At 41.5% G+C, this 25,858-nt stretch overlaps 1 protein-coding gene across 1 annotated transcript in view; it reads right to left on the bottom strand.

Annotated features, from left to right (window-relative positions):
* Positions 1-23,777, bottom strand: part of spon1a (spondin 1a) — a 65,719-nt gene extending 41,942 nt beyond the window's left edge. Inside the window, exons 1-6 of the mRNA XM_076726863.1 lie at positions 23,331-23,777; positions 22,143-22,249; positions 17,536-17,669; positions 9,658-9,731; positions 9,071-9,193; positions 3,533-3,681 (exon numbers count right to left, since the gene is read on the bottom strand). Of these exons, the coding sequence (XP_076582978.1) occupies positions 3,533-3,681; positions 9,071-9,193; positions 9,658-9,731; positions 17,536-17,669; positions 22,143-22,249; positions 23,331-23,562 (819 nt within the window). The 5' untranslated portion in view covers positions 23,563-23,777. The remainder of the gene's footprint in view (positions 1-3,532; positions 3,682-9,070; positions 9,194-9,657; positions 9,732-17,535; positions 17,670-22,142; positions 22,250-23,330) is intronic.
* Between the last annotated feature and the right edge of the window lie 2,081 nt (positions 23,778-25,858).

Here is a 25,858-nt window from a genome sequence, read left to right as displayed (position 1 = left end):
CTGTAATACCTGTTGTTCTTTTGCCCATCGTGCAAACTAAATGTGCATGTCAGCTCTACTGCTCCTCGCAGACTGCGAAAGAGCTGTCATCAAGCTGGCAATTTGACCATGATAAAATACAAGCAGCAGTTGGCATTATGATTTGAAAAACTTTCCTGTGAATCTTGCTCAGCAATATCATGCATTTCCTTCTTGTATTCAAAAAGGAATCTAGGGATATCCCAGATGTCACTTACACTATCAATCAAAGTATCATGTACACATGCAACCTTGTAAAACTAAAAAAGATGCCAGACAATATAATAAGGACCACAGCTGTGGCGACAAGTGACATGGATCCGTGTTTCCTATCATTAATCTGTAATGTCTCTTTTTGGCTCCAGTCAGAGTCGTGTTGTCTCTGCTCTGTGGCCCAGCTGTAGCACTCAGGATAATAGAGGATTCCGTCAGCATACTGTGCTATAATGAAAAACACCCCATGCTGCGAGAGGAAATAGGAGATTTCATAATCCGTCTGAGGCCTTGGCCCTGGTCCATGGAGAGAGTCTCATTAAACTTCTCATTAGTGACACATTGAGCTTCTGTAATGACTGAATGCATATACAAATCACCTCAGACATGAAAGGAGGAACAACAACAACAGACCCAGGCTGCATCCCTGTGCTGCCAAGTCCTCTGATAAGAGCATTTGTACTTGGAAAATGGTGCTGTATTGCACATCTGTTGACAGTCTTGACAAATAATTTGTAAAAAAAAAAAAAAAAAAAAAAAAAAGGTCCCCCATTTGATTCTGTCACTCACCTATTTGAACTACTTGAGCACTTTGGCTCAAGAATGATCACCTATTTAACATAATACACATACTAACAGATACAGGGGTACACTAAGCAAATACAGGTTTGATCTGCATCTCAAGCAATTCTCAGACAATTTTATGCTGCTGATTTCAATATGAATTTTTAAAAGGGCAGTAACGGTCACATCTCAGGACCTTTCAGTGTGATGAGTGGTGGTGGTGTCATGATTGCTTGCGTGCAGTGCAGAGGTGCTGAGACTGTGTGGGTGAAGGTTGTGTTTGAAGAGGCTCTGACATACAATCATATTTTTATTACCAGTCAGTGACATGGTGAGAAACGGAATGAGCAGGCCAAGCAGCTGAATGGACAAATTAAATTCAGCAAATTGTCCCTGTCACATCCTACCTCCTCCTTTTAATATATGACAGCCGTCTTTTAAAAGGGAAATTCTAAGAACATACGCACAAAGTAAGATGATCGCGGTCTTTAGCTTTTGCAGTTTAATGAAGCTCCAATTCTAAAGATGCACTTATTCTTAGAGGACAGGCACATGTAAAATTTTTCCACACACATCTGATGAGCAGTAACAGCACAGCACAGCACAGGCTTGTCCAAGCTTGGAAAGGGTGACAATCACACAACTAAAATAAAGCAATCACTCTGAATCGACATGATCAAGATAAAGAGGACTCTGTTTGTGTGTGCACACGTGTTTGCATGGTGTGCATGCCTGTTTGGCTCTGCAAATGAAACTTTGTATGAACACTCTGATTAGTGTACCCCTTCGCTGGAGTAGAGGCTGGCTATGAATATCAATTTTGCATTCATCGCTAGTTGCTCCCCCTGACGCCCCACCTGACACAAAAGAGAATCAGCTTTCTGTGTGTGTCAGCATTTAGCAAGAAGCGCTGCACGGTTCCTTCACCCAGACTCCTTACCTCAAGGACATCGACAGACTCTGTGGGTTGTCTGAGTCGTATAAAAAGTCATTTAAACACAAAAGAGTTTTTAGCTTCCAGATATCACAGCAGCTGTGGACGCAAACCACAAGGAACTTACATGTCATGTGAGACAAAATTACAAGACGAAAGCTCACTGCAATCAACTATTTACACTACGATCATATGTGTGTATGTCCACTTACACCACACATGGGCTACAAACACACAACTTAAGCCATGTGCAGAGTATTGACAAAGGCTGATTATTCACTTGCTTTTTTCAGTTGGTGAATGATAGCATGCAGCTTGCTTATATCACCCTAATCAGGGTTTATATTGATCTCCTGTGTAATCATCACCCTGCAGTCATGTGTCAGCCAATCCCACCTGACTATTGAGTGATTATTCTCAACAACCACAGCTTGGACCAGGTGGTGACATGATGGCGAGTGATGAGAAAAATGCCTCATTTCGTCCTGTTAAATCATTTCACTGAATCTGATAAGGAAAGGATAATTGATTGTATGTCCTGTATATAATGATACTTAACCTACCTACAGAAAGCAGGGTGTCTGGTTAGACATACATGATTGATGGCATGAGTAAATTCATGTTCATATCATGTGCTCCACAAAATGTTAACAGCAAACGCGACAACATTAAACCATACATAACTAAAAAAAACATGATGTTTTTCAGCATGCATAACTGTACCGGTCAATCAAATCTGCTGCCATTTCGCTTTCACCTCTAAGCTCAGAAAAAATTCATCTAATGATCCCAGTCGAGAGATGAGAATAATACAAAAAAAGAAAAAAAAAAAAAGAGTGTGTGCTGTAATAGCAGTGCGAAGGCAGCAATGACACAGAGACCCTATTGCTCACACTATGCTCTCATTATCTGCTGTGACTCCAGGTCTTCAATATTAGCCAACAATAAGCACTCTGCAGGACCATCTGCTCTGCCAGCACGGGTTATTCTCAGAGTGAGAGAGACAGCCATGGAGAAGCGGGAGAGAAGAAAGATTTGCTATTGCTATTTGTGGAAAGAATAAAGAGAAGAGAGGCCAAGGAGGGAGAACATGAACATGAGGCGGGGAAGAGAGGAAATATCTAAAAATTACAACTTAATATGTAAAAATAAGGTGAAAGCTGTGAAAGGCAGTTTAAGCATGAAACCACAGAGACTGTTTCTCAAGGAAGAAGCAGGAGGAGAGTCATCACTCAACCTGATAGGAATCAATAACTAATGAAAATAACAGCAACCTCGTGTAGATGCAAGCTCAGGTGCACCTCTGGAGCATTACGAGGATCGTGTCAACACCCAGAGTCGGACCAATGATGAACTGACAAGCAATAATTTAACATTGAAATCTACCTCTAACCCCTTCCTTTAACGTCCAAACATGGTCCTACAGAGGTACTCCCCCAGATCCTGTGTATTGGTTGACTGGATGCAGTAGATGTAGAGGCAGGCTAAGAATAGCATAGATGCTTGAAGGCACTAATCAATCTGGATAACAATGTCAAAGCAATGCTCTGTCATCCCATACTGAAATCAGGTGGGCTCACCCTGAAACATCCTCTGAGGCCCCAGTGGTGCTATGCACCTCATCTCGTACCAGTTTTAGTTGCAGCAAAATATTCCCAGAAAGAAAGCTGAATATTTGTATCAATAAACTCATTCACTGGTTAAAATACTCTGGCCCTGGTTTGTTTTGGACATGTTGATCTTTTTCCATTCTATCTCATATTCGACATGTACAGCGTGTCAATCAGTGCTGGAATTTCTTACCTTCTGTCTGATCTCCTCCTCCATTTTGACCGGGGAGCCCAGCTCAGCTACCTGTTTAACTCCCTCACTGGAAAAGCCACCGTACTCCCACAGCACATAGTTCTTGGAGTGGGAGGCACCAATGATGGCTGACCAGTGATTGGCTCGACCTGGTGAAATAAAACAATAAAACAGTCCCTTTAGCTGGACATCCCAACTTGCCAAAGTCACCTTTGCAGATCAGGACAAAATTCTATTGATTGACAGACAAATACCTCCTTTGATGCAACATATTCATTGACAGTCATTTGCTTCCGTCCAAAAACACTTCCTTACCTTTGCAAACCACCTACAGTGTATAGAATTAATGACTAACTTAGAGCCAGTGGATGCTCAAGTCTTGCTGTAACCTTCACTGTTTAAGTTTAAGCCACAAGAGGGCATGGAGTGCGGCTGTTCATCCAGTACTGATGGGCTCCCTCTTGATGTTTGCAGGTCATTTTAGGGTATTTGTACTAACTCATTGGGGGCCCTCTGATATGTCTAGATCAAGAGCACAGAAACTAGTTGCCTCATATTCATTTATTATCCCCCCCACTGTCTTATTACTCCCCTGCCTGGTATGTTATTATGCACATGGACTGGAATGAGATCCAACTACATTACCCTCTGAGCACAATGGTGATTTTACAGCGACGTTCAACACAAAGCGTATGCTTGAGTCCTTTGAGTCTTTTGAAGACATAAACAGTTGCTTGCAACAGCTAATTCAAGATGAAAGATAACCATTGTGCCACGTTAGAGAAACATTTACATGAACAACTTCACCATTTATCTGAACACTGTTATACCAGCTACTTAGTCAAGGTGAGGTTCACTCAAAGAGGTCATGGATCTGCCTCTCATCCTTATGCCCTAAATAGAGCCCTTACTCTGCAGTTCTGTAAGTCACCCTTTCTGCCTTCTGCTGGTTCCCAGTGTGAGTCTGAACAAAGATTAATCTCTCTGATAATCTAATCTCTGTGTTCGCAGCATTTCTGTTATAGTACACTATATTGTGGATATTCAAACAGCTCTTCATTGTACAATGGAGGCATGCATAATGTTAATGTAGGACCACTTTCAAATGATTTTTCCTGATTTTTACTTGTACAAAATTGTATTTTAGTGATCTCTCGGCTAAATGCTTGGAAACACAGCTAGAAGGATGACTGTATCCCCAGAATGAAGGATGACTGTATCCCCAGAATGAATATCAGGCCTGTGTGCACAGTGGTGGACTGTCATGGCTGCAGTTTAATAAGTCAGGTAGATGTAGCTCCTTTGCGACCAACACATTTTCCAGTTCTTACATCGTGGGTCTATTGTCAGGGTTTGTTGCAGAGACCCTGACATTTCTTTTCTTTTGTATGACCTTGTTTTACAAGTTCCCACTATTTGCCTTTGATCATTAATACATTATCTATGAATGTAATCTTTCATATGGTTATCGGACATGTCCAGTTACTGATTCTCAAATACTGACTTACCTTTTCGATGAAGTCTGAGTTATGATTTTATGATTAATACAGCATTTTCACTGTATTTGAATGGGTCTGACTGCTGTCACAAAAGCCATCTTCTCCTATTCTTAAATGGTGATGATGATGATGATGACACACCTAATTAAATGAACTATTTAAATTGTACACTCTATTGATTACAGCAAGTATAAAATGTGTAATAGTCAAATTCAGTTATATTCAGCCTTTTGTGTCGTGGCTAACTCACTATGATCTTAAGAGTCAGAGATGTCATAGATGTCTGTTTTTTCTGTTTTCTTTTTCCTATTATTCCCCTGGTGATAGTAAAAGCACACAGTGAGTGCATCAGCCCATGGAGGCTTCACAAAATCACAGTAGAGTATTCCATCTATCTGTCCATCCATCTATGCATCCATTCATCCATCTGTCCATCCATCCATCCATCCATTCATGATGAGGCATAACTTGTCAACAATGGTTAGATAGGCCCAAAGCTGTGGTCTTTACCAGGAAATTAATTTGAGGAAAGTCAACAAATCCAGGAGGTCTTGAATTGAACATATCCATTTGCAACTAATGACCTTCTACGGTACCTGGAATGCCAGATGGCAAAGTCATGACCCACCCTGGTCTGTCTCTGATTGGCTTACCCCGAAATTCTTACCCTCACCCATGTCACTCCTCATGCTGATCTCACTATTTGGGCCTAAACCTAACCAACCAAACCAACAAAGGCAAGAAGTACCAGCCAATCAGTGGCAGAGTAGGGAGGATATTGGGGAAAAAAATGGCATGCAGGCATGGCGAGTGCAACTGGCAATTCAGACATAGCTAACAATATCTGAAGAATTCTTTTTTGTCACTTACACTCAAACGCAGTACGATGTAGTGAAACTCCACATTTAACACGTCCCTGAGGAGCAGTGGGCAGCCACTGCGCCGCACCTGGGGACCTTGGTCAAGGGCACTGGCAGGAGAATTGACCTAAGATATATGTTTTGATGGTGGGGAAAACCCGAGCCCTGGACCAACTCAAGCAAACATGCAAACTCCCCCAAGAGAGGCCCTGGCCCAGCCCGGGATCAAACCCAGAACCTTTTTTGTTTTTGGCATTTTTATGCTATGAATGAACTTAATTTTAATCTTAATTTTGAACAAGCTCTTGTGAAGTGTGAACTTGAACATCGATGATTGGTGCCTTGAATATAGTGAGGACCAGGATGAAAAATAAATCTTTGAGGACAATTTTTTCCATCATTTGATGTTAAAAGGCTTTTCTTCATGTTTTAAGTCTTTGTAAGTACAAAAGCAACTTTATGAAATGATAAGAATGACAGAAACAGAGGATACCTTTTCCTCAACTGACCGGCCTGTCCATCCATTTTTGTCTTATCTGTCAAGATTATTTCAAACACATTAGTTGTTTAATATTTTTGCTGATGGTCCTTTATGAAATTTCAAGTCCATTTGTGCCCCAAGCTTTCATAAGTGTCTGGCCCTCGCAGGCAGGGAGCCACTACCAATAACTAAATAGCTCTGACATTATGGCTCCAGTTAGTTTTATATCCATCATTGGGTTCTTTCACCCAAGGTTGAGGCAGTATTAGTTAACTTCAAAGTTGAGTATAACTTAGAGATTGTCTTGTCCTTTTTAATGCAGTTTTGGTAGGAATTGGTGCATGTGGTCAGTGATGGGGCAGGTTTCCATCTTCAATTTGTGGAAATGTTTTTTATGTGATACAAGGGAGGGAAATATAGCAGTGACATGATGTGTGCTTATAGTGCAAACGTTAATGGCCTGCCACATCTTCACAGGCCTGTGTTAAGAATACGGAGCCTCAAAAGGACATAACTGCCCCCTTTAACCTCTCTCTACAGGTTAAAAGGATGCACTGATCCATGATGTATTCCTGGACCTCAGGGCAAGACAGAGACTTAACAGAGACATTCAACGGACCCCTGATTAAGTGGTGATGTACTTGAGACCAGGTCATCAAGATAGTTGTGCAGCTGATGCAGACAGAGGTAAACTGTGCTTTCGATGTTTGACTTCAACAATGTTGGCCCCAATTTAGGGATTACAGTTGAGTTTCCTGTTTCTATTCAACTAAAACTGTTCCGTGTATTGCCAGATGTCTGTAAGTAAATAGAGATCTTTGGACATGATGTCTAACACAAATGATGCAGAGTTGCAGTGTGGTAGTAGTTCAAAGCATGCAATTGTTTTATGCATTATTTTGTTTTTATTTATAGGGGGCAGTGCACATGAAATAGATTGATTAGACTGCTAAATAACAATATGGATGCTCTGACAGTAGATGGAAGGCAGTTGTTTTGGTGTATATGTTTGGACGTAAACGTATCGCTTCCCTCGAGTGAGAGGAAATTGACTACGATGGAATACTTTTTTATTTGGTCAATAACAGAATGTTAAGCTCTCGTTCTCTCTTTCCCTCTCTCTCTCTCCCACAAATCTAATAAAAATCTTTGTTGACAGCTGGGCCATACACCGTCTCGATATATACTCTGTGTCCGAGCGAGCTGTCGTCGCTTGGGTTGAACAGCCACAAGTTGCTGCATGACTTACAATGGGGACAAAGGGGAGAAAGAAAATAGAACTGCCAAGGTTATCATGTTGGCAGTGTTGGCCTGTTTTACAGTGAATTTTTGGTCTCAGTATGTGTGTCACCAAAATGGTCTACGGCTCCAGCACTTGAAGGACACATGTTAAAAATAGAAGGATGACATGGGACATAGTGGCATATCTCTGGTGCCACAGCACTACTTGCACCAGAAAGGAAAAGTCAGGCAAAGTTTACCTGTAACAAGATTTTTATTTGTTTTTGATTGAAAAGTATCATCAGAACTCAATAAGGACAGATTTATCATGAGCTTACTATACTGTAGTCAGTGAACAATATTGCCCAGTGCAATCCGAGCGGAGTCATAATAACTGGTTACCTAGGATATGACTTTGTGCAAGGAGAAATCCAACTGTAGCATCCTAAGAGTCAGGATGAAACAGAAACCACACAGCTTGCCCTATCCTCTTTTAAATTGATCTATCTGCGAGGTGTGTGTTTGCGCATCTGTGTGAGAGTGAGTCACATACCAACTACTCCCTCCATGAGACAGTAAATTAGGGTTCCTTTCGATCTCAGGGTTTATCTTATTCCACTCTAATCAGTGTATTGATCTGACCAGCGAGAGCCTGATTTAAACAAGGGAGCCAGTGTAATCCTTAAGTCCATTCACATCCTGACAGCGTGACTCAAGGTTATGCACACATCACATTCAACCATACTGTTGCTCACTGCCCACATCACTACTGAAAGCCAGGCACCGGGGCTAAAGCCACCCATGTGTCAGGACATACCCTAGAGTTTTCAGGGCTATGGTACCACAATTGGTATTAAAGGATAAGGCTGCTGATTTTCTGTACTTTTGTTAATGTCAACAAATGCTATTAAAAGACCAAAATCAACAATGTGTTAGTTTCTCAGTATGTTCAGACTCTCTACCAGTCTTCTCTACCCCCTGCCCAATCATTCATATTGAAGACTTAAATCTTTAAAAAAAAAAAAAAAAAAAAAAAAAAAAGGTTCACAAGAATGTATTTCATTTTTTAAAAAAGAATCAATTATTTCCTGAAACAGCTAGGCACTGTAATTTTTCAGCAAAAGTTACTCAAACAGGAGTAAAAAGTGCATTTGTTGGGGACTAATTTTAGCTGCTGATGTGGGGAACTAGTGAGTATTTATGGCAACAGGTTGGCGTATGTGGACTCACATGAAAGTAAACTGCAAGTCCCAGGTTTATCATAATAAAGGGACATGTCAACGAGTAAAATGGGGTTGTTCTTTAGAAAACATGGAATGGAATGGAACAGGCACTGGCGACACAGGAAATACTTATTAGCATGATCTTGTCACTGCTAGTTTAGGACTTTTTATAGGATTCTTTGACAGTAAAAAAAAAAAAAAACAAGACTTATTGTTTAAGTGGCGTGACAAAGGGCAGAGGAGTGTGTGCTTACGTGGATAGTCTTTGGGATGAATCTTCTCTGACCAGTTCCCATAGAAGGTGACTCTGTACTTGGCCGTTCCACAGGCACAGCAGTCGAGCAGAGGTTTATCTGTAGCGTCTCCATACAGGGATTCTGTACAGATAAAAGGGGAGGACAGAGGAGGGAAAAAGAGAGAGAAATACAGAAGACCGTTAGACATACGCATAGAGAGATTGCTCATTAGTATATGGAGCAGATGAGAGAGGTGCCCATCATATAGGAGATGGGTGGTTTAAGAAAGTGAGGAGCCGAGGGGAGGAAGAGACGGGAGAGCATGAGAAAAGGGGAGCATGTGCAACACAGTTCTTTTGATCTGTTGCTCAGTGTGGCATTCAATGTCATGCACAGCCAGGGGTTACACTCATTTACAATCATTCACATGCCAGAGCAACAGGAGAGAGGAAAGTCCCTGCTTCAAAATCAAGAATGAAAGAAAGTAGAGTAAAAGAAGACAGAAAAAAGAGACCATCGGTAGGGAGTGAAATACCAGCAGGGGTATTGAAGGGATAGGAAATTCATGGTAAATAATTTATTCCATGTCAATAAAAGAAGCCAACCTTTCTCACACATTCGCTTGGTGAGTGAGCCTTCATCCTGGAAGTGGATTATCCTCTTCTGCACAATGCTTGCCCTACACAGAGAGAACAAGAAGAGATGGAGGAGGTGTGGAATGAAATTTGTTGGGGATCAGGACCAACTTCAAATGTGGACATAAGGGGCAAAAATATCACAGTGGGAAAACTGGAAAAGCAGGAGAAGCAGTGAGGGTTTTTTTGTTTTTTGTTTTTTCTAAAGAGGACAACAGACAGCGGGACATGAGGAAAATCTTGGCTTTTAAGCTGTGATAGTCTGAACAGTGGATTGTGGCAGATGGAACAGGTGCAGAGTTATTCATAATAATCTTCCTGTTTTTTCAGAAGACTCCTAAAAGCAGGTATCAAAGCCCACAGGGAAATTGCTAAATCAGGCTGTCTTTCTGACGGAGGCATTCAGTGTCTCATACAAAGACCACAGAAAAGAATGCATCAGCATTAAGACACTCACGCACACAGAAATGAGAGGTTGAAAGGCTGAAAAAGAGACAGCAAATGAAAAAGAGACAGCAACCAAGTGCGAAAATTTTGCACTGAAGAAAGTCCCCACTAAACTTCTTAAGGAAAATATTCAGAAATGCACAGACAGTATACAGTTGGTTTATGCACTGTGCCGATAAGAACTGACTGACAGGCCAACAGTAACGCTCCACAAAATGTGAGGCCTGGCAGAGAGGAGCTTCTCTAGATTGAGCTGTCTAAGAGGCTTGTTCCACTGGGTGGTGGGGAACACAGGTCTGAGAGGGGCCTTGACATGTAAATCAGCCACAAACAAACCTTTTCAGAGGCCAGCAGACTTGAGAAAACAACAACAGAAAACATGCCTCCAGGCACCTAACTTCCTCACAAACACCAGCCTTTTACACCAGCCCTGGCTGCAGGAAGGTTTCCATGGGGATAAAACCCAACAATGAGATGCTGGATGGAGGTGCCAGGGTAAGGTCTGATCCAGGTGGGCCCCGTCCAGCTGGACTGTTTGGATACCATTTATGCTGGAGTATCACACCGAGCTGAACTGTGCTGTGCTCTGCTGAGCTGAGCTGATCACAGAACCGGTCCCTCACAGCAAGGAAATACATACAGTGACATGAAGAGAGAAAATGTACATTAACCTCGAACATGAGAGAAATTAAATATCCACCACCTCATGTATAACTCATTTATATGGAAATACACTAATACGAGCCAGTGGTGCAAATGGACCCCCAGACATCTCTCCAAGCTGGCTTTTCAAATACATTAGAAATGATGACTTATTGGTTTGGAGATTTGTGTTTTGACTGTTTTTGCCTGTTTATAACTCATATAACAGTTCTAGACTAATTGTAATTTCTGTTTATAGTAAACAGAACAATGCAAAGAACAATAAAATTTGTGAATGCCAGAAATTCTCTTACGTCACTTGAACACGCCACTTAAGACCAAATGCTGTTGCACGAGTGGTTCTTGCATTATTATGAATGATGATAGATTGGTTTGGGGATATCACATCTCCATGATAACAGGGAAGGATGGGCCTTACTAACATAACACTGCCTATCCTCTTCGCAAGATAAGCTTCATTTACCTTTTCAATGTATACAGTGCGTATGAGAGGAACTGACAGAAAGAAAAATAACCAAAAGATCAAAAGATCAGACATCGACAAAATGGAAGAATATTGTTGCAAAATGTCCTTTTCTAACAAAGATGGTACAGAGACAGGTGTGTCTTCATCGTGAAGGACCGTTTAGGCCATAAATCACACTCGGTCTCATACACAGTACTGCATTGTGATAACACTCTCTTACACTCATCACTATACTCTTCTACACACTGCTATTCACAGCTATACTTACTATAGCTACACTCCCTCACTGTAAGTGACTGAAAATAGACGGTATCTGTGAAACAGAACAATGGTATGCTTACTGCTTGAGAGAAAGACACTATGTGCGATAAAGAATAGTTGTGTGAGAGAACTTGAATGAAATGGTAGAAACAAAAAGGCTTTGATTTCGGGAGGCTTCATGCCACAGACACCTTCCAACTTAAATTACCATTTTAGTTAAAAGCTCTGTTTCAAGCTACTATTGTCTGCCATATGCAATGTCTTTACTTCTCATAGAAAATCACTCTCTCCCACACGTTACCATAATCTCACACACACATAATTATACTCTTTCAGGTACAGTCACACACATTATACTAATTCACACACACACATGCACGCGCACACACATACAAACCATTTCTCTCATGCGCTCTGTTCTTTCAATCTCAAACATCACGTGCATACTAAATATATGTATAGTTGTGTGAGAGAACTTGAATGAAATGGTAAAAACAAAGAGGCTTTGATTTCAGGAGGCTACACGCCACAGCCACCTTCAAACACATCGACTATTGATGTGTATGTGAGATTATGATGATGTGTGAGAGAGCAAGTACGATCTATGGCCAAAACGGCCTATCATAACGTGGACGAAACAATTCAAAGTAAGCGACACCACCGGCACATCTCTAATTGTTCACGCTTTAATTCAATCTCACCCCAATTTCACATATCTCCCTGAGAGAGGGGAGCACACTCTGCCTCACTGCTTGCCCACTTTCCTGGCCTGGCCAGACAATCAAGCAGAGTAATGCTTTATTTAACATCCAATTTAAATTCTATCTCACGTTGCCTGATCCACACCACCACTGATCCCAATCACCCCAAAAGTGCACTGATTTGAATGTGTGTGGGGGTGTGAGAGGGAGCATGTACAGTGTGAGAGCTTAACAAAAAGACAGAAAGAAGAGAGAGTGAGAAAGAGGGAAAAAAAGCAAAAAGAGCGAGATGGATATTGTCTTTCTATGGCTACGTTTCCATTTGCATGCCCAATAGATGTGCAAAAGAAAAGAAATTCTCATATTGTTCTATCTGCTCCTGCCACAACCAAAGATTAAATAATTTCATTTTGTCTAATCTGCCGCTGCTACAAACATAACTTACAAAAAAAGAAACAACTAGGAATCGGCTGCACAAAAGCAAATGCATTTACACTTTACTTCTATGTATCTGCTTGTCTATAGTGTCCTGCTGAAGTCCTCCTTGATCCGTCTTATCATTGTGCTGAAGGAGATAAACAGGGTCTGACAGCGGCACAGGGTTGTGACATTCATCTGATCACAGATACACTGTCTCACTCAGCCCATCAGAACACATCGCACAACGGCAACACATCACATGCCAGAGGGGAGATGACAAATAAATTGCTTCTTACCTACAAATGGAAAGATAGAAGATAGTGGCAACTTCAATGGTAAAACTGCAATATATAGATTATATTTCGATGTGACGTATTCTGACTCTGTGGAACACCCAGGACGAAGCCGACCACGAGGGTTCAGCTGTGACGATAGCTCCTGACTAGATTTCCACTTTTTGTCATCGGGCAGGTCATGTTTGGTTTTATCATCAAGCTCTCTCTAATGAGCAGAATGGAAGCCAATTATTTCCAACCCAATTAGACATGAAGCTAAACATTTAATTAAGAACAAAGTTGGGTGGAAAAACAGACAAAATCCCTCTTTGCTGCAATTTGCTTTGAGGGAATTTTGACAATTAGATCTGATATTGCGTAAAGAACAGTCTGGATAAAAATTAGGGGCACAGATGCCACTTTTCACCAAAATGTTTGCACACCTTATTTTGAACCGGAGCATTTTGACCAAAAATAAATTGGGTCAAAGCCCAAATAGTTGGTGCCCAGCTGGAACCATGAAACAGCAGGTTTTCCTTGACCTGAAGTGTGAACCATGTCATATTATATAGATTGGAAAGAGAGGCTGGAAAAGGTTAGTCTTCGACATCAGTTTATGATTAATAGCTGGTCCATGCTAGTTTTTTGGATAAATATAAATGTCTGTAATAACAGAACAAGTGCTTGCAGGCGATCACTGCGATCCGCCATCTTGCTATTATTGTTGTTTTTCCATTGTGCATTGTGCAACACCGTCCGTTGATATCATATCTTTAATTACAATGGTTCTGCTAAAAACTGGAGAAAATGCAGGCTGGTTTTCTACATAGCACCAAGGATCAAAGAATCCTGAACTGAACCGGTTAAAGAACCAGAGCTAATATGGTAGAAAAGAGAGGAGATTTACAATGTTTTACATTTAAACAGCATTTAACAGTCATTCATGCAGCATTTCCAATCAAGCAGCAGTAGAAAAGGCCTCATAAATGTCTCATAATGTGGAAAACCAAGCTGAAAAATAGCAATTTCACTTATTTTTCCAAGCTAACATTATGCCTCTAACAAGAATTGAGTTCTGATGACCTGCTAATTTTTAGATACAGCTAGCAAAATACTTTGACTTACTAAGCTCAGAGAAAAACAGATCTCTTATTGAATGTTCGTCTCTCCTCACTCTGTTTTATTAGCAAAGAGCAAAACATTCAAATTCAAGCTTCTTATTTTTAGCTGATGTCACTTTCGCCAATTAAAATGGCCAACGTCACTGTCAGTAGTTAACTGTAGCTAATTACAGAAAAAATCTGCAAGTGTTCCCTGCAAACCGGTGCCTGGACTGCCTGACATCACTCTGTAACACCATGGTGCAACCCTGAACAGACTGTGTGTTTTTATAGTTCAACAAGACTCGAGACGTCAATATTAGGAGAATTTAAACTTCTATTCATATCTATATAGTATTCTAAACTAAATGGCGCTGTTTGGTGTGGCAAGTAGCCTGTGAAAGATGAAAAACTCAGCAGGCAACACCTCTTATTAATAACCCATACAATTTTTAATCAGCACTTCATACTTCAGCTCATTAGCTCACTTTCAGGTTGTGACAACAGGTTGTGAACATTAATGAAAAAGCTGTGGTGTTTAAGATAGAGGATTCCAGATTTAACAGAAAGGTAAAGGAATCAGATTCAATAAGTAGATTCGATACCTCTGACCACACCCAACATCATGACTGCATGTTGTCAGCAAAGTGCTCTGTTCCATCTGTATCCACACCCTGAAACATGTCCGTATCACTGCATGAAGGTGGGAAATTCAACCACTGAAAATCAGCAAAAACACGAGTTTAATATTGCAGGGGTCAGTTACACAACACCCAGGAAAATTTCCACTTGTAGAATACATTTTTACAAAACAAGAGTGGCGTAGCAGCAACAGAGACACGGTGAAGGAGACCTTGGCGAGACTTGATTCCAGCATACAAGAAAGACGAAAATAGCTGGATTCGATGGTAAGACTTTCAAAGTCAGTGCTCTGAGTTCAGGAGTTTGAATCAGCATCCTCGCCTGACCCTGTCATCACGGACCAACCTTAGACGGAACCAAACCACCAAGCTCAGTCTTTCCATCTAAAAGACAGCAACTGCCCATCAATTATACTGCAGCAAACCACCCGGGAAGAGCAAGACTCGTGGGACAACATTCGAGTCACAGGAGCTTTCTAAATGAAACACACACACACACACACACACACACACACACACACACACACCTCTAATTTCATGGCCAGATGTCTTTTTCTTTTCTTTTTTTTTTTAAATAACTGTGATTTTTTAACAGGCAGGCAGACCGACAGGCAGTCACAGAGCTCTCTGGGGATACGAAATGAAATTAAAAACAAACATTTACCCTGCCACGGGTGGTCATGAAATTGTCCTCTCTGTGCTAATCTACAATATTATTTCACATAATCATGTTGTTTCATTCGTTGTATATTTGTTGACTACGCTGACTGTGTGTGTATGTGCCATTGTGTCTCTTGTGTATGATAACACAGCCGCGGTGTACAAGAGTGTCTCTGAACAGCTTTAATATGTACCATCAGTTTTCAGGAGTTGTGCCTCCTCAATGAGACTTTATTAAGACTTTTGTTGTGTTGCAACACAGAGGCGTACAAAAACCTTGTGATCTTTGTGACTGCTAGGTAGGGAGAAGAACAGTTGCAAATACCCACTCCCAGCCTGTAATCATGACTTTCAGAGGCATCTCTTTTGAACTACAGGCTTCTCACCCTCTCCCTCCCCTATTGTCTGCTCCCTGGTATTACATCCATATCTTGGCACTTTCAAGTATTTCTTTCTAGGCTGTACGCTCTGTCACACTTTCAACTTCTTTCCTCTATCCATGTGCTTAACTGAATACAATTCTGCCATCATCCCACTGGTCTCTATGAGGAGAGCAGAAGTGCTGTACAACATGACCTGCTGTGAGAAAACGACGACAACACCGCAGCGAAGATGAAAACAAAGAGGAGACAGATAAAAAGCGAGGAGGAGGGAGCGAGGAGCAGAAAGAAGAGTTGCCCCAGTCTGAGAGAGTGCAAGAAAGCTCAGGCAGGTCATGAAGATACTTCAGGAAGACGAGGACGAGGGAAAGGGAGAACACAGAGACACAGAAAAGGAAAATTCATAACACTCTGTGGCTGTCACATAATAACAGGCATCACTAAGAAATGGAACCTTTTAATCATCTCTTGTAGAGCAGAGATGAAGACCAGGCAGCAGAGAAACTGACTGTGTACGTAAACAGTTAAATAATGCATTGATAAGAAGGCCAATGTTTTCTACCTCCTATATTTCCCCACAGTACTGGATTAATAAATGGATTTCTGCCATGATGTCTCTTCAGCTGCACATGACTGCATGTCTGTATCCAAGCAAGCCCAGAGGGCACACAACAATAGAAATGATTAGTGTCATTCGGCCATATAAAGGTCATGAATAGCTTCTTAAGCCAAGTGGAAATGAAAATTTGATAAAACCTTCTGCATTTAAGTCTGCTTTGCCTGGGGGAAGGGATGTAATGAAACAGAGTTGCTGTACATGTGGACTTGACATACTGTATGCTGGTAGCACAGCTCACAATCCCACTATACACTCACTAAACATTAAATGATTCAATTTCAGCTATAAGTCTTTATGACAGAATTAAATATAAGATGGACAACCAATCTTGGAAAGCACTGACAACTTAAAGAGGATCTAGGTAAAAAGTTGAAACCAAATGCTTAAAGCCATCCTATTACATTACAGTTACCAATGTCACTGTACACTCAGTTGCCAGTTTATTAGGTACACCAAGCTAAAACTGATCTGAACTCAAACGCAACAGTCCTGGAATAAATCCTTACGTCATAAAGTTAGAATTTATCCATCTTTAAATGTACAGTATACTGTGAAACTGGTCCGCAGGAGGTAATTACAAATCAAATCTACCCTGTTTTTGAGACATGATGGGACTTACAGATTGTAGCTTGTATCAATCAAGCAGTGATGCAGGATGAAAAAGCACCTTTTAATAATTCCATAAAAAAAAAGTTGGGACGGTTTGTAAAACATAAATAAACCACACTCAGTTGAAAACAGTACAAAGACAATATATTTAATACTTACCTCATCAACTTCACTGATTTCTGTAAATATCTGCGTATTCTGAATTTGATGCCAGCAACATGTTTCAAAGCAGTTGGAACAGGAGCTACAAAGGACTGGGAAAGCTGAGAAATGCTCCAAGAGCTAGGACGGAGTGAGGATCATCACTTTGTGAAACACGTGGCTGGATAAAGGATATTACTGGAACACTTTGCACAACTGTTCATTTGCAAATGATTTCATGCTGTTTTTATTTATGTTTTACACCAAGTCCCAACTCTTTTGGAATCGAGGCTGTAGAAGGGGGAAGCCCGACTCTCCATATCACCAGACCTCTTATAACATAATGAATGGCAGTTTATCAAGTTCAAGGATTTGTTTATCAGCGTTAATCCTCCACTGGCAGTGTACACTGTATCTCTAAGCATTTGAGCTGAGCACTCTGCTCATCAGTTGCTGTGTACATACTTGAGCGAGACACAGCCGGAGCCACTAGGGGGCGCTGTCCAAAACACCTGGATGCTAGTGCGTCTGCGGGGAGTGCTCTCTGTCACTGCAGGTGGGCAGTTGGTCATAAACTGTGTTTCCTCCTCATCAATTATCTGTAAAGCATGCACACACACATAGACAAAGAGATCAGTGATGAATAAAAATGTCCACATATAAGAGGCAATTAAAACATTCACATGTGATATTATTTATTAGGTATTGGAGCATTTCCCACTAATTTCCTCTCCCACTGTCAGCTCAAGCACCTTTAAACGTAATTAGCAGTTGAAGTTGACATTAATTTCACATTGTCACGACACATCAAGGGATTTACTTCAAAATAAATCAAACAATACACAACCTGGGAGTTGAACAATTATCATGAATGGGATTTATAATAGAAAATGTTAGTCTTCAACCATTTGTGCCTGTCTGCTGTTTAAAGCATCTGACGCCAGCAGCTCCATGTGTTACGCTGAACTGAACAGAATTCTCCCGAAGTACGTTCAGCATCTCCCCAACTGGTCACAAAATAAATCTGAGATGTGATTAACAGGAGACGACAGAGTTAAAACCATTCTGTCACGACAGCATAATGTATATATGCATCTTCATGTTCTCTAATGTTTGGGTTTTTTTGTTTTTGTTTTTTCTTTCTTGTGTAATACTGGATACTTTTCTGTTCTGGTTAAAACAAAACGGAGTGGGAAATTTTCTCCTTGGTGGAAGTGCTTACAAATCATAGATGTGTGCAACGTTTGACTAGGAGTCACAAGTAATTGGGAGTATTTGGCCATAAGCCAAAAAGGTTGGGAGTTACTGAGTCACAATAAGAGAAATAGAACAGCTGATGGTCAGATAGTTGTGACGTTTCCCTCACTCCACTCCATGTGAAAATCTGTCATTGTCAGTGTGTTGCAGGAACAAAAAAATTTGGTTAAGGCATTTGACACCAAACAGCAAAGCAAATAATCCAGTCTAGTGAATGGGTGATACATTGCACACTTTCACTATCACATGGCATCAACCAGCAGCTGAAAGCTTCCTGTCTCAGTAAAAATCAGCAATGATACTGAGTGGATTCACTCGATACTCAAACTGACCACAAATTTAATACCCAGATGTCCAGTCATGATGCTATCACTGTTGGCAGCCATGAAAAAAAAAAAAGACCCCAGAAGGTCAAACTGATGAGTCCACATGTATAGTGTCCTCTCTACTCAGGTGCTCACCTGAGACATGAAGCATCTCACTGCTTTTAACTGGACAGGAAATTAGTAGAGTGGGGTTGCATGAGTGAGCGCAGCCAGCGAGCTAATATTCGCCACCCAGAAACCAAGAATGTGTTTGATACGAAGTGACATCAGGGCAGTAAAGACGGGGAACTTTCTCACTCCATAAAGGTGTCAGCAGAGAATTTCCTTTGTCATGCCATGTTATGAATGAGTTCCCTCTGAAAGTGGATTGAATGTGGATGTGCATGCCTCCGTGTGTGTGTGTGTGTCTGTGTGTGTGTCTGTGTGTGTGTCTGTGTGTGTGTCTGTGTGTGTGTCTGTGTGTGTCTGTGTGTGTGTCCATGAGAGAAGGAGAGATGGAGTGAGAAGGGGAGCCTGGGAGCTGTGTGTATGTGCAGTCTATCTCTGTCTGACAGATTATAACCCCCCCCCATGTTCCCATGGTTTCTAACAGGCATCCTGGGTCGGCCTGACTGGACTACAACACATGTTAAAACCAGTGAAATCTCAAAAACATTTGCAAGCATTTTATCACAAAATGACCTATGATCCATTTCTTCTTGTTCGTGTCTAATTCCAAGTTTTTAGATCATCTACCAACAGACAGACATGAGCGTTGGGAAAAGAGTAACTCATTACTGGAAAAACTGGGTTGTGTTTCTAGGTTTCTGCAAGAACGAATGCATCAAATAATGTGCTGGTCAGACTCAATAACATTCAACATCTATCTAAAATAGCATGAGGACTTGGGAAAAGTCCTTGTGGAATTACGATGTGGAGATGATGCACTCACAATGTCTGTTATGTCTGCGATGATGTCATATGTTGCACTCTGAGTGGCACCGATTTCACCCCTCACGCAGCCACCTAACAATTTGCCTTTTCTTGTTCTATCATCTCACCCTGCTGAGAAGCAATGTCTCGTCACACATCACCAGCATTGCCCGCTGGTTTACGCTCTTGCCAACAAACACACACACACACACACGCACGCACGCACGCACACGGTGGCAGCTGACCTTCCCAGAAAGCTCAATAAAGGTGCTTTTCATCAAGTCGGGAGCTGTCCTGAGACGGCTGGGATGGGGCACACCAGCGGATTTCAAATGAGCTGTATGTTAAATAAAGCCTGACGTCTTCTGTTGCAGCTTCTTTTGTCTTTCTTTTCTCTCAATGCCTGGAGGCTGGCCCACCCAGAGCTCCTTCACAATGGAGGAATAGTGTGTGTATGTGTGTATGTGTGTCTGTGTTTTTTTTTTTTTGTTTTTTTTTAACATAAATGACATAAAACATAAAGGACTAACTGAGCAGGTGATGATAGAGGAGATTTCTCTTCTAACAGCAGTTTATTTTCACTGCGCTGTCACATGGTGTTTGTAACAAGACGGGTGATCATCTGCAGCCATGAAAACAGACCTTCAACTTCTGAAAATCTAGCAGGAGTCTAATCAAAGGCAGGTCCCAGTACTGACACATGCATTCTTTTTACTTTTGATGCCAAAGCCTATGGTCACACATCTGTCTATCACATCTAGCACTCTCTGTCCACTCCACACTCGAGTCTCATCCATGTGTGGAGCAAAGCGACAGAACGTGGCTAAATGATGCAGCGTGCCCCCTCTTTACTCCTGACGTTCAGCGCCTTGTCACACCACGCCACACTCCGCCACATGGCTGAGGAGCACGCTCAAGGCTGGCACTAAATAACGACAGCATGAAATCAATTGCAAGGACAAATAAAAACAGAATAAACCTCGCCAGTGATAACGCTGGGTAATGAGATGTGAGGTGCACACAGGACAAAAATAAAATGTTCCTGTTTTTTATGTCGTCCCATATTCAAGGCTCAGGTTCACTGAGAGTGCCACAGCATGGCAGTAACTGTGATCAAAACAGCCTGAGGGCTGCTGTGCAAACGTCCCCATGTATTGTACTACAGGTTCAATAAAATAATGGGGTTTTATGTGGGAAGCGACTGAAACCGACAGGTTCACAAAAGTCTGAAAAGGGGACCTCCGCACATGCCATTAAACCCATTTAACAACTGCTCCCTGACAATGTCTGCTTTAAAAAAACACAATTTTAAGTTCTGGGCAGGACTGGGAGCATTGGCTTAGGTTAAAACTGGGTGCCTGCATGTATGCCTTGTATTTTCTTGTTAGGAATACACCGTATCATGGTATACTGATTTTACTCTTGTAAATGACACATCAGTATTTCTCAAGTATCTGGGTACTTGATAAAGCTAAAACCAAAACCTAAGTTGCTCACTTCTTTTCAAATGTTTTGAAAACAGGATGTCATCTTGTGCACTGTAAGCTGTATGAATTTCTTGACACTGCATGGGAGGCAGGAGAGCAGAATAAGAACCAGTGAAGAAGAATGAATTTAAAGGTTATGAATCTAATAATACACTTAGGTTTCATACTTCCATTTACAATGTAGTGTTATACTGTGTGTGTGGTGCGATTGCATCTACTGACATTATATTATTCTAAATGTGTAATACTACATGCAGAATAATTTGTTACATTCTAGAAATAAAATAAATGTATAAGGTTTATTGTTGTATTAGAGTACACGACTGTTATCCTCACATACTCCATCAACCAGTCTCTCTCTACCACTTGACTCCTCACACAGCATTATATTTACAAAGGCCTCACATATTTGGCTATTATCACATTTGCGAAACAGCACCAGCTTCCTTGCCTTTTCTCTCTTTCTTTCGCACTCTTGGCCCCTCTCCTTCTCTCCCCGCTTCCCAAAGTACTCCAGCTGGACCCGCCTGTGCAAAATGCTTATTAGCCTCACGACTACACCAACTGTACACTTCCTACATGTGTGAGCTGCATGCCTGCTTGAGCACACACAGCCGCTCAAATTCCACATGCATGTACTTTCATAGCCTGGCAAAGCAATGCTGCATGGAGCTGAGCTTAGAGTAAGCTCTTTTCATATGCTATATCAAGCCTATTACAGGAGGTGAGGTGAGAATAATCACACTTTGACATGTGAAGACAGGAAGGACGTGGAAAGAAAATCTGTAAAGACCCCCATCTACAGCAGGATCTATTTTTTCTCTCTCTTCACACACGTCACGCACAGAGTCCAGAGGAAGGATGGCACTGACATTACGGTGAAGCCATGTGTGGGAAACTGTGCTGGTGTGCTGTCTTTTGTTACAGCTGAGTGCTCAATTAAAATGTGTGATACGAAGGATGGGTATTACAGTGGACAAGTTAATTAATTACCATGTAGCTGCGCTGTGATAATAGAGGGGAAAAACTCACAAACTGTTTGCATGTTTCTGATTGTACAGGCAGTCATAATCATTTGCTGCTACTTTACCTGGAAATTTCCGATGTAGTCCTCGTCCCTGTCTCCTTCTGCACCCTCCTTCAGGGCAATAAGGGTGAACCCTCTGAAGTATGAGGGGCTAGATGCAATTAGAGTCACTGGATGGAAGCAAACAAGAGCAACAACAAGCATCAGCTGACACAGAAAACAGCCGAACTGCAATCCTCGCTCCCAAACACTGGACAAAGTGGGCTTAGTTACATTTGGAAATAATACAATATGTCAAACTCTGGTGGATAGAGGGTAACATATTCTGACACAATTCTACAGATTTTTTTTTTTTTTTTTTTAAATGAACAATCAGACGTTGCACCTGTTCTTGAGGATTTAACTCAGATAACAGTAATTACAATGCTTCAGTCTAAGCCTGGAAGCATTTCAATAAGATGTTTAAGATAGTGTTTTTCATTCATTTTGCAATCCAGCAGAGCATAAAAGAATGTTCATTTACTTTGGGGAAAATTTAATTTCCTGTACTTGACAACTTTATCTACGTGTTGGGAGAAGACGTCTTTCAAAAGACTCATTTCTTTTGTAAGTGACGGCAAAATAATTGAATAAATGTGATTTCCAACTCCGAGCTAATTCAGTTATGCGATTTGAATGATAAGAAAACTATTTATGATCAAATCAGAAAAGAATGAACCAACCGCAGTGCAACATATTGTGGAGACCAGAGCAGCGTGAGCCTTTGAGATTCACACAGAGCAGATGGCACATGCCCATTAGCAGCACCCAATAACTTCCACTCTCGACAAAAGCACTGAAATCAGGGAGTGCTGGCTTTTTAAAAATCTGTTTTAACTATGAAAGAGAATACCAAAATGCATGAAATAGACCGCAGAGGGATCCAGATTTATATAAACCTTTTAAAATTTTGATCATAAAGGAGTTTTAAGGCAGAATGTTTACTCATGGGTGTTCACATTAGGTTTAAAGTAAATTGTCTTCATCCTCGGTATTGAGTTCAATGCCTATTTCTTGACGAAGGATAATCTCTTTACTCACCAAATACAGTTTACTTTAAGGGCATTTACACTTGCGTCGCATGTAAAGTAGACTCTGTGGAAACTTATTTTAAGTTTGCATAGCCTACTGGACGTAGATTAGTGTTTATTTGACATTGCGCACATAGTGCCAATAAGCGCAGTGTGCGTAAATCTCCCGGATAACACCAACCTCTGTATGTGCTCCCTGGCTGATAGCTCTCCGGGTCTCCCTCAACGCGGAGGCGAAACTCGTTGTTGACCTCCTTCCGACTGCTTTGAGCCCGTAATATCCGACTACAATACCCGTCTGACTTCCCGGCTCTCTCGGACGGCTCCTCGGTGAACGCAGACATATTGCACGCTGCGGTGGAGATGAAGCAGAGCAGGAGCATAACGCGTGAATGTCGCCCGGTTGCTGTCATCGTGTAGGTTTCCGACAGCCAAGTTGATGCGCGCAGTAGAAGGGAATAATGTCGTGTGGTGGACGGGGAGAGAAGAAACGTTCAGCTCCCGGTGCACTTCTAAATGAGAGCCCAACTTGCCAACTGCTGAAGTAGACTTCTGTTCTGCTAGGAGGATAGATCCATCCCGGTGCGGATGACAGAGAGAGAGAGAGAGAGCAGGAGGAGGACTGACTGGGATGTGCTGTGCACTCTCGCTCTAGGAGGACTGCACACTGCGTGCCGCTGCTGACACTGAGCAGGATAACAGGGGTCCGAGGAAATGGCCAAGCGAGGCATGAGCGTTGTGTGGCTGTCTCCAAGGCCACAGCTATTTACTAACAGGATAGGAGAAGAATACTCTGAACCAGCAGACTGGGAACAAAGACAAACATTCCTACCAATGAGTGCTGAGAGGAGGCAACACGTTTGACATACTTGGCCTGAACTGTCCGTGTGTGTGTGTGTGTGTGTGTGTGTGCGCGTGTGTGTGCCATCACTCAAGAGCCTGAAGGATGACAGGCGTGCGCACACACACAGACACACAAAGGAATTAAAAAGCATGCCAAATGGTTGTCAGGGTGACTAATTAAACAATAAGTGTTGAAATTCATTGGCTGGTAGCTGAGTGCTTTGCTCTCTATTTTCTTGGTGCACAACGGTTAACTGATTAAATTTCAGCACTGTACGAGCTTCCACTTGATTTAACACATCAGTAAGATCAGACGGGCATACGGGTTGGTAAGGTGAATGCGTTCTAGGCAAATTCCTGCAAAGTGAGGTTTCAAATGTTTGGGACTGAAAGGAAGTGATGTGCTGTCATTATCAGAGCAGCATGGGATGAGATTTCACATCTTTCCAGTACACAAGGGGCCACTCAGAGAATATTGATCCATGTGAGTAACATCTGGAAAGCATATAACCTGAAGGCATCTTGATCCAAATGTCTCTCACATGCTGCTTCAGGCACACATATGCAGCTCATAATTAAGTTGTCATGCAAGCAGTGAGGTGTGGCCTTGCAGATTTACTGCATACACTTACGTATCCTCATTTTGTAGCACTGTGTATGTAGACAGAGAGCAGTTTAAGTCATGTTAGTTGCACGTGTCTTGAGATTCCAGTGTGTTCAGTCAGGCCACCACTGTGGTCCACACTGAAATATCTCAACAACTACTAAATGCATTGCCATGGAATTTAGAACCAATGTTCATGGTCCCCAGAGGATGAAGTCTGCTGGCTTGTGAGTTGTGGTGATCTACTGAGCTTTCCTCCAGCGCCACCAACAGGTTTACATTTGACATTGCATTTAAGTTAAACGTGTGGGTGGCTACTGAAATAGATGTGGTACAGATATATATCTGCCCACACAACTTCTCTCATCTTGGCTTTGATGAGCCCCTGACATTTCCTCTGGTGACATCAAGATGTTCACATTTGTGTTTTTAGTGAAATGTGTCAACAACTATTAGATGGAGTGTCTGGAAATCTGGTACACACATTCATCCCCCCCTCCCCCTCAGAATGAATTGTAATGCCTTTGGTGGTCCCCTGATTTCTCATCCAGCGCCATCACCAGGTCAAATTTTACATTTGTCCAATACTTTGTTTTGTGAACAAACATCTGCAAAACTTGCATTCTGTCTGGTGGGCCAATTTGTGACTTAGTTTGCAAACATGCCAAACTAAGATGACAAACAAGGTAAATATTACACCTGCTAAACATCAGGATGGTCACTGTGAGCATGTTATTGTAGCATGCTGACGTTAGCATTTACTCACAGTGTCAATGGCCTGGCTGTAGACCTTTAGTTTTTTCATAAGACCAAATAATCAGTCTTCAAAATTATAAACCCACAGTTTTAAAAATGATATATGAATTGCAGAACCATCCACCGCTGTTTATGTATTACTCAGTCTCAACTGTGTGTTAATACACAAAGTCGGACAAACTGACCATCAGACGGTTTTAAGACTAGGTCAGATAGTACTACACACAGATAGATTACATTATATCTATTTTTAATGGATACAATTTGGCAGACAATTTCATTAACAGGACACATACAGACCATATATTACTCCTTACACCCAAATGTTCTAAACTACCTGTCTGTCACTTGTGTTAAATTACTCACGGGGTAAGGCCAGTGGGGAGATGTTAATGGAAGACCTCAGATACAAGCAAAAACTAATAGCAGCAGCAATTTATTTGAATTTTATAACACACATCACCCACTGAAAGACCACTCACCTTTAGGCTTTTTTTTTTTTTATC

The sequence above is a fragment of the Chaetodon auriga genome, chromosome 1 (genome assembly GCF_051107435.1).
Source record: "Chaetodon auriga isolate fChaAug3 chromosome 1, fChaAug3.hap1, whole genome shotgun sequence".
Taxonomy (NCBI): domain Eukaryota; kingdom Metazoa; phylum Chordata; class Actinopteri; order Chaetodontiformes; family Chaetodontidae; genus Chaetodon; species Chaetodon auriga.
The sequence above is the reverse complement of the archived record's forward strand: the minus strand, read 5'-3'. Positions and strand labels throughout refer to the sequence as shown.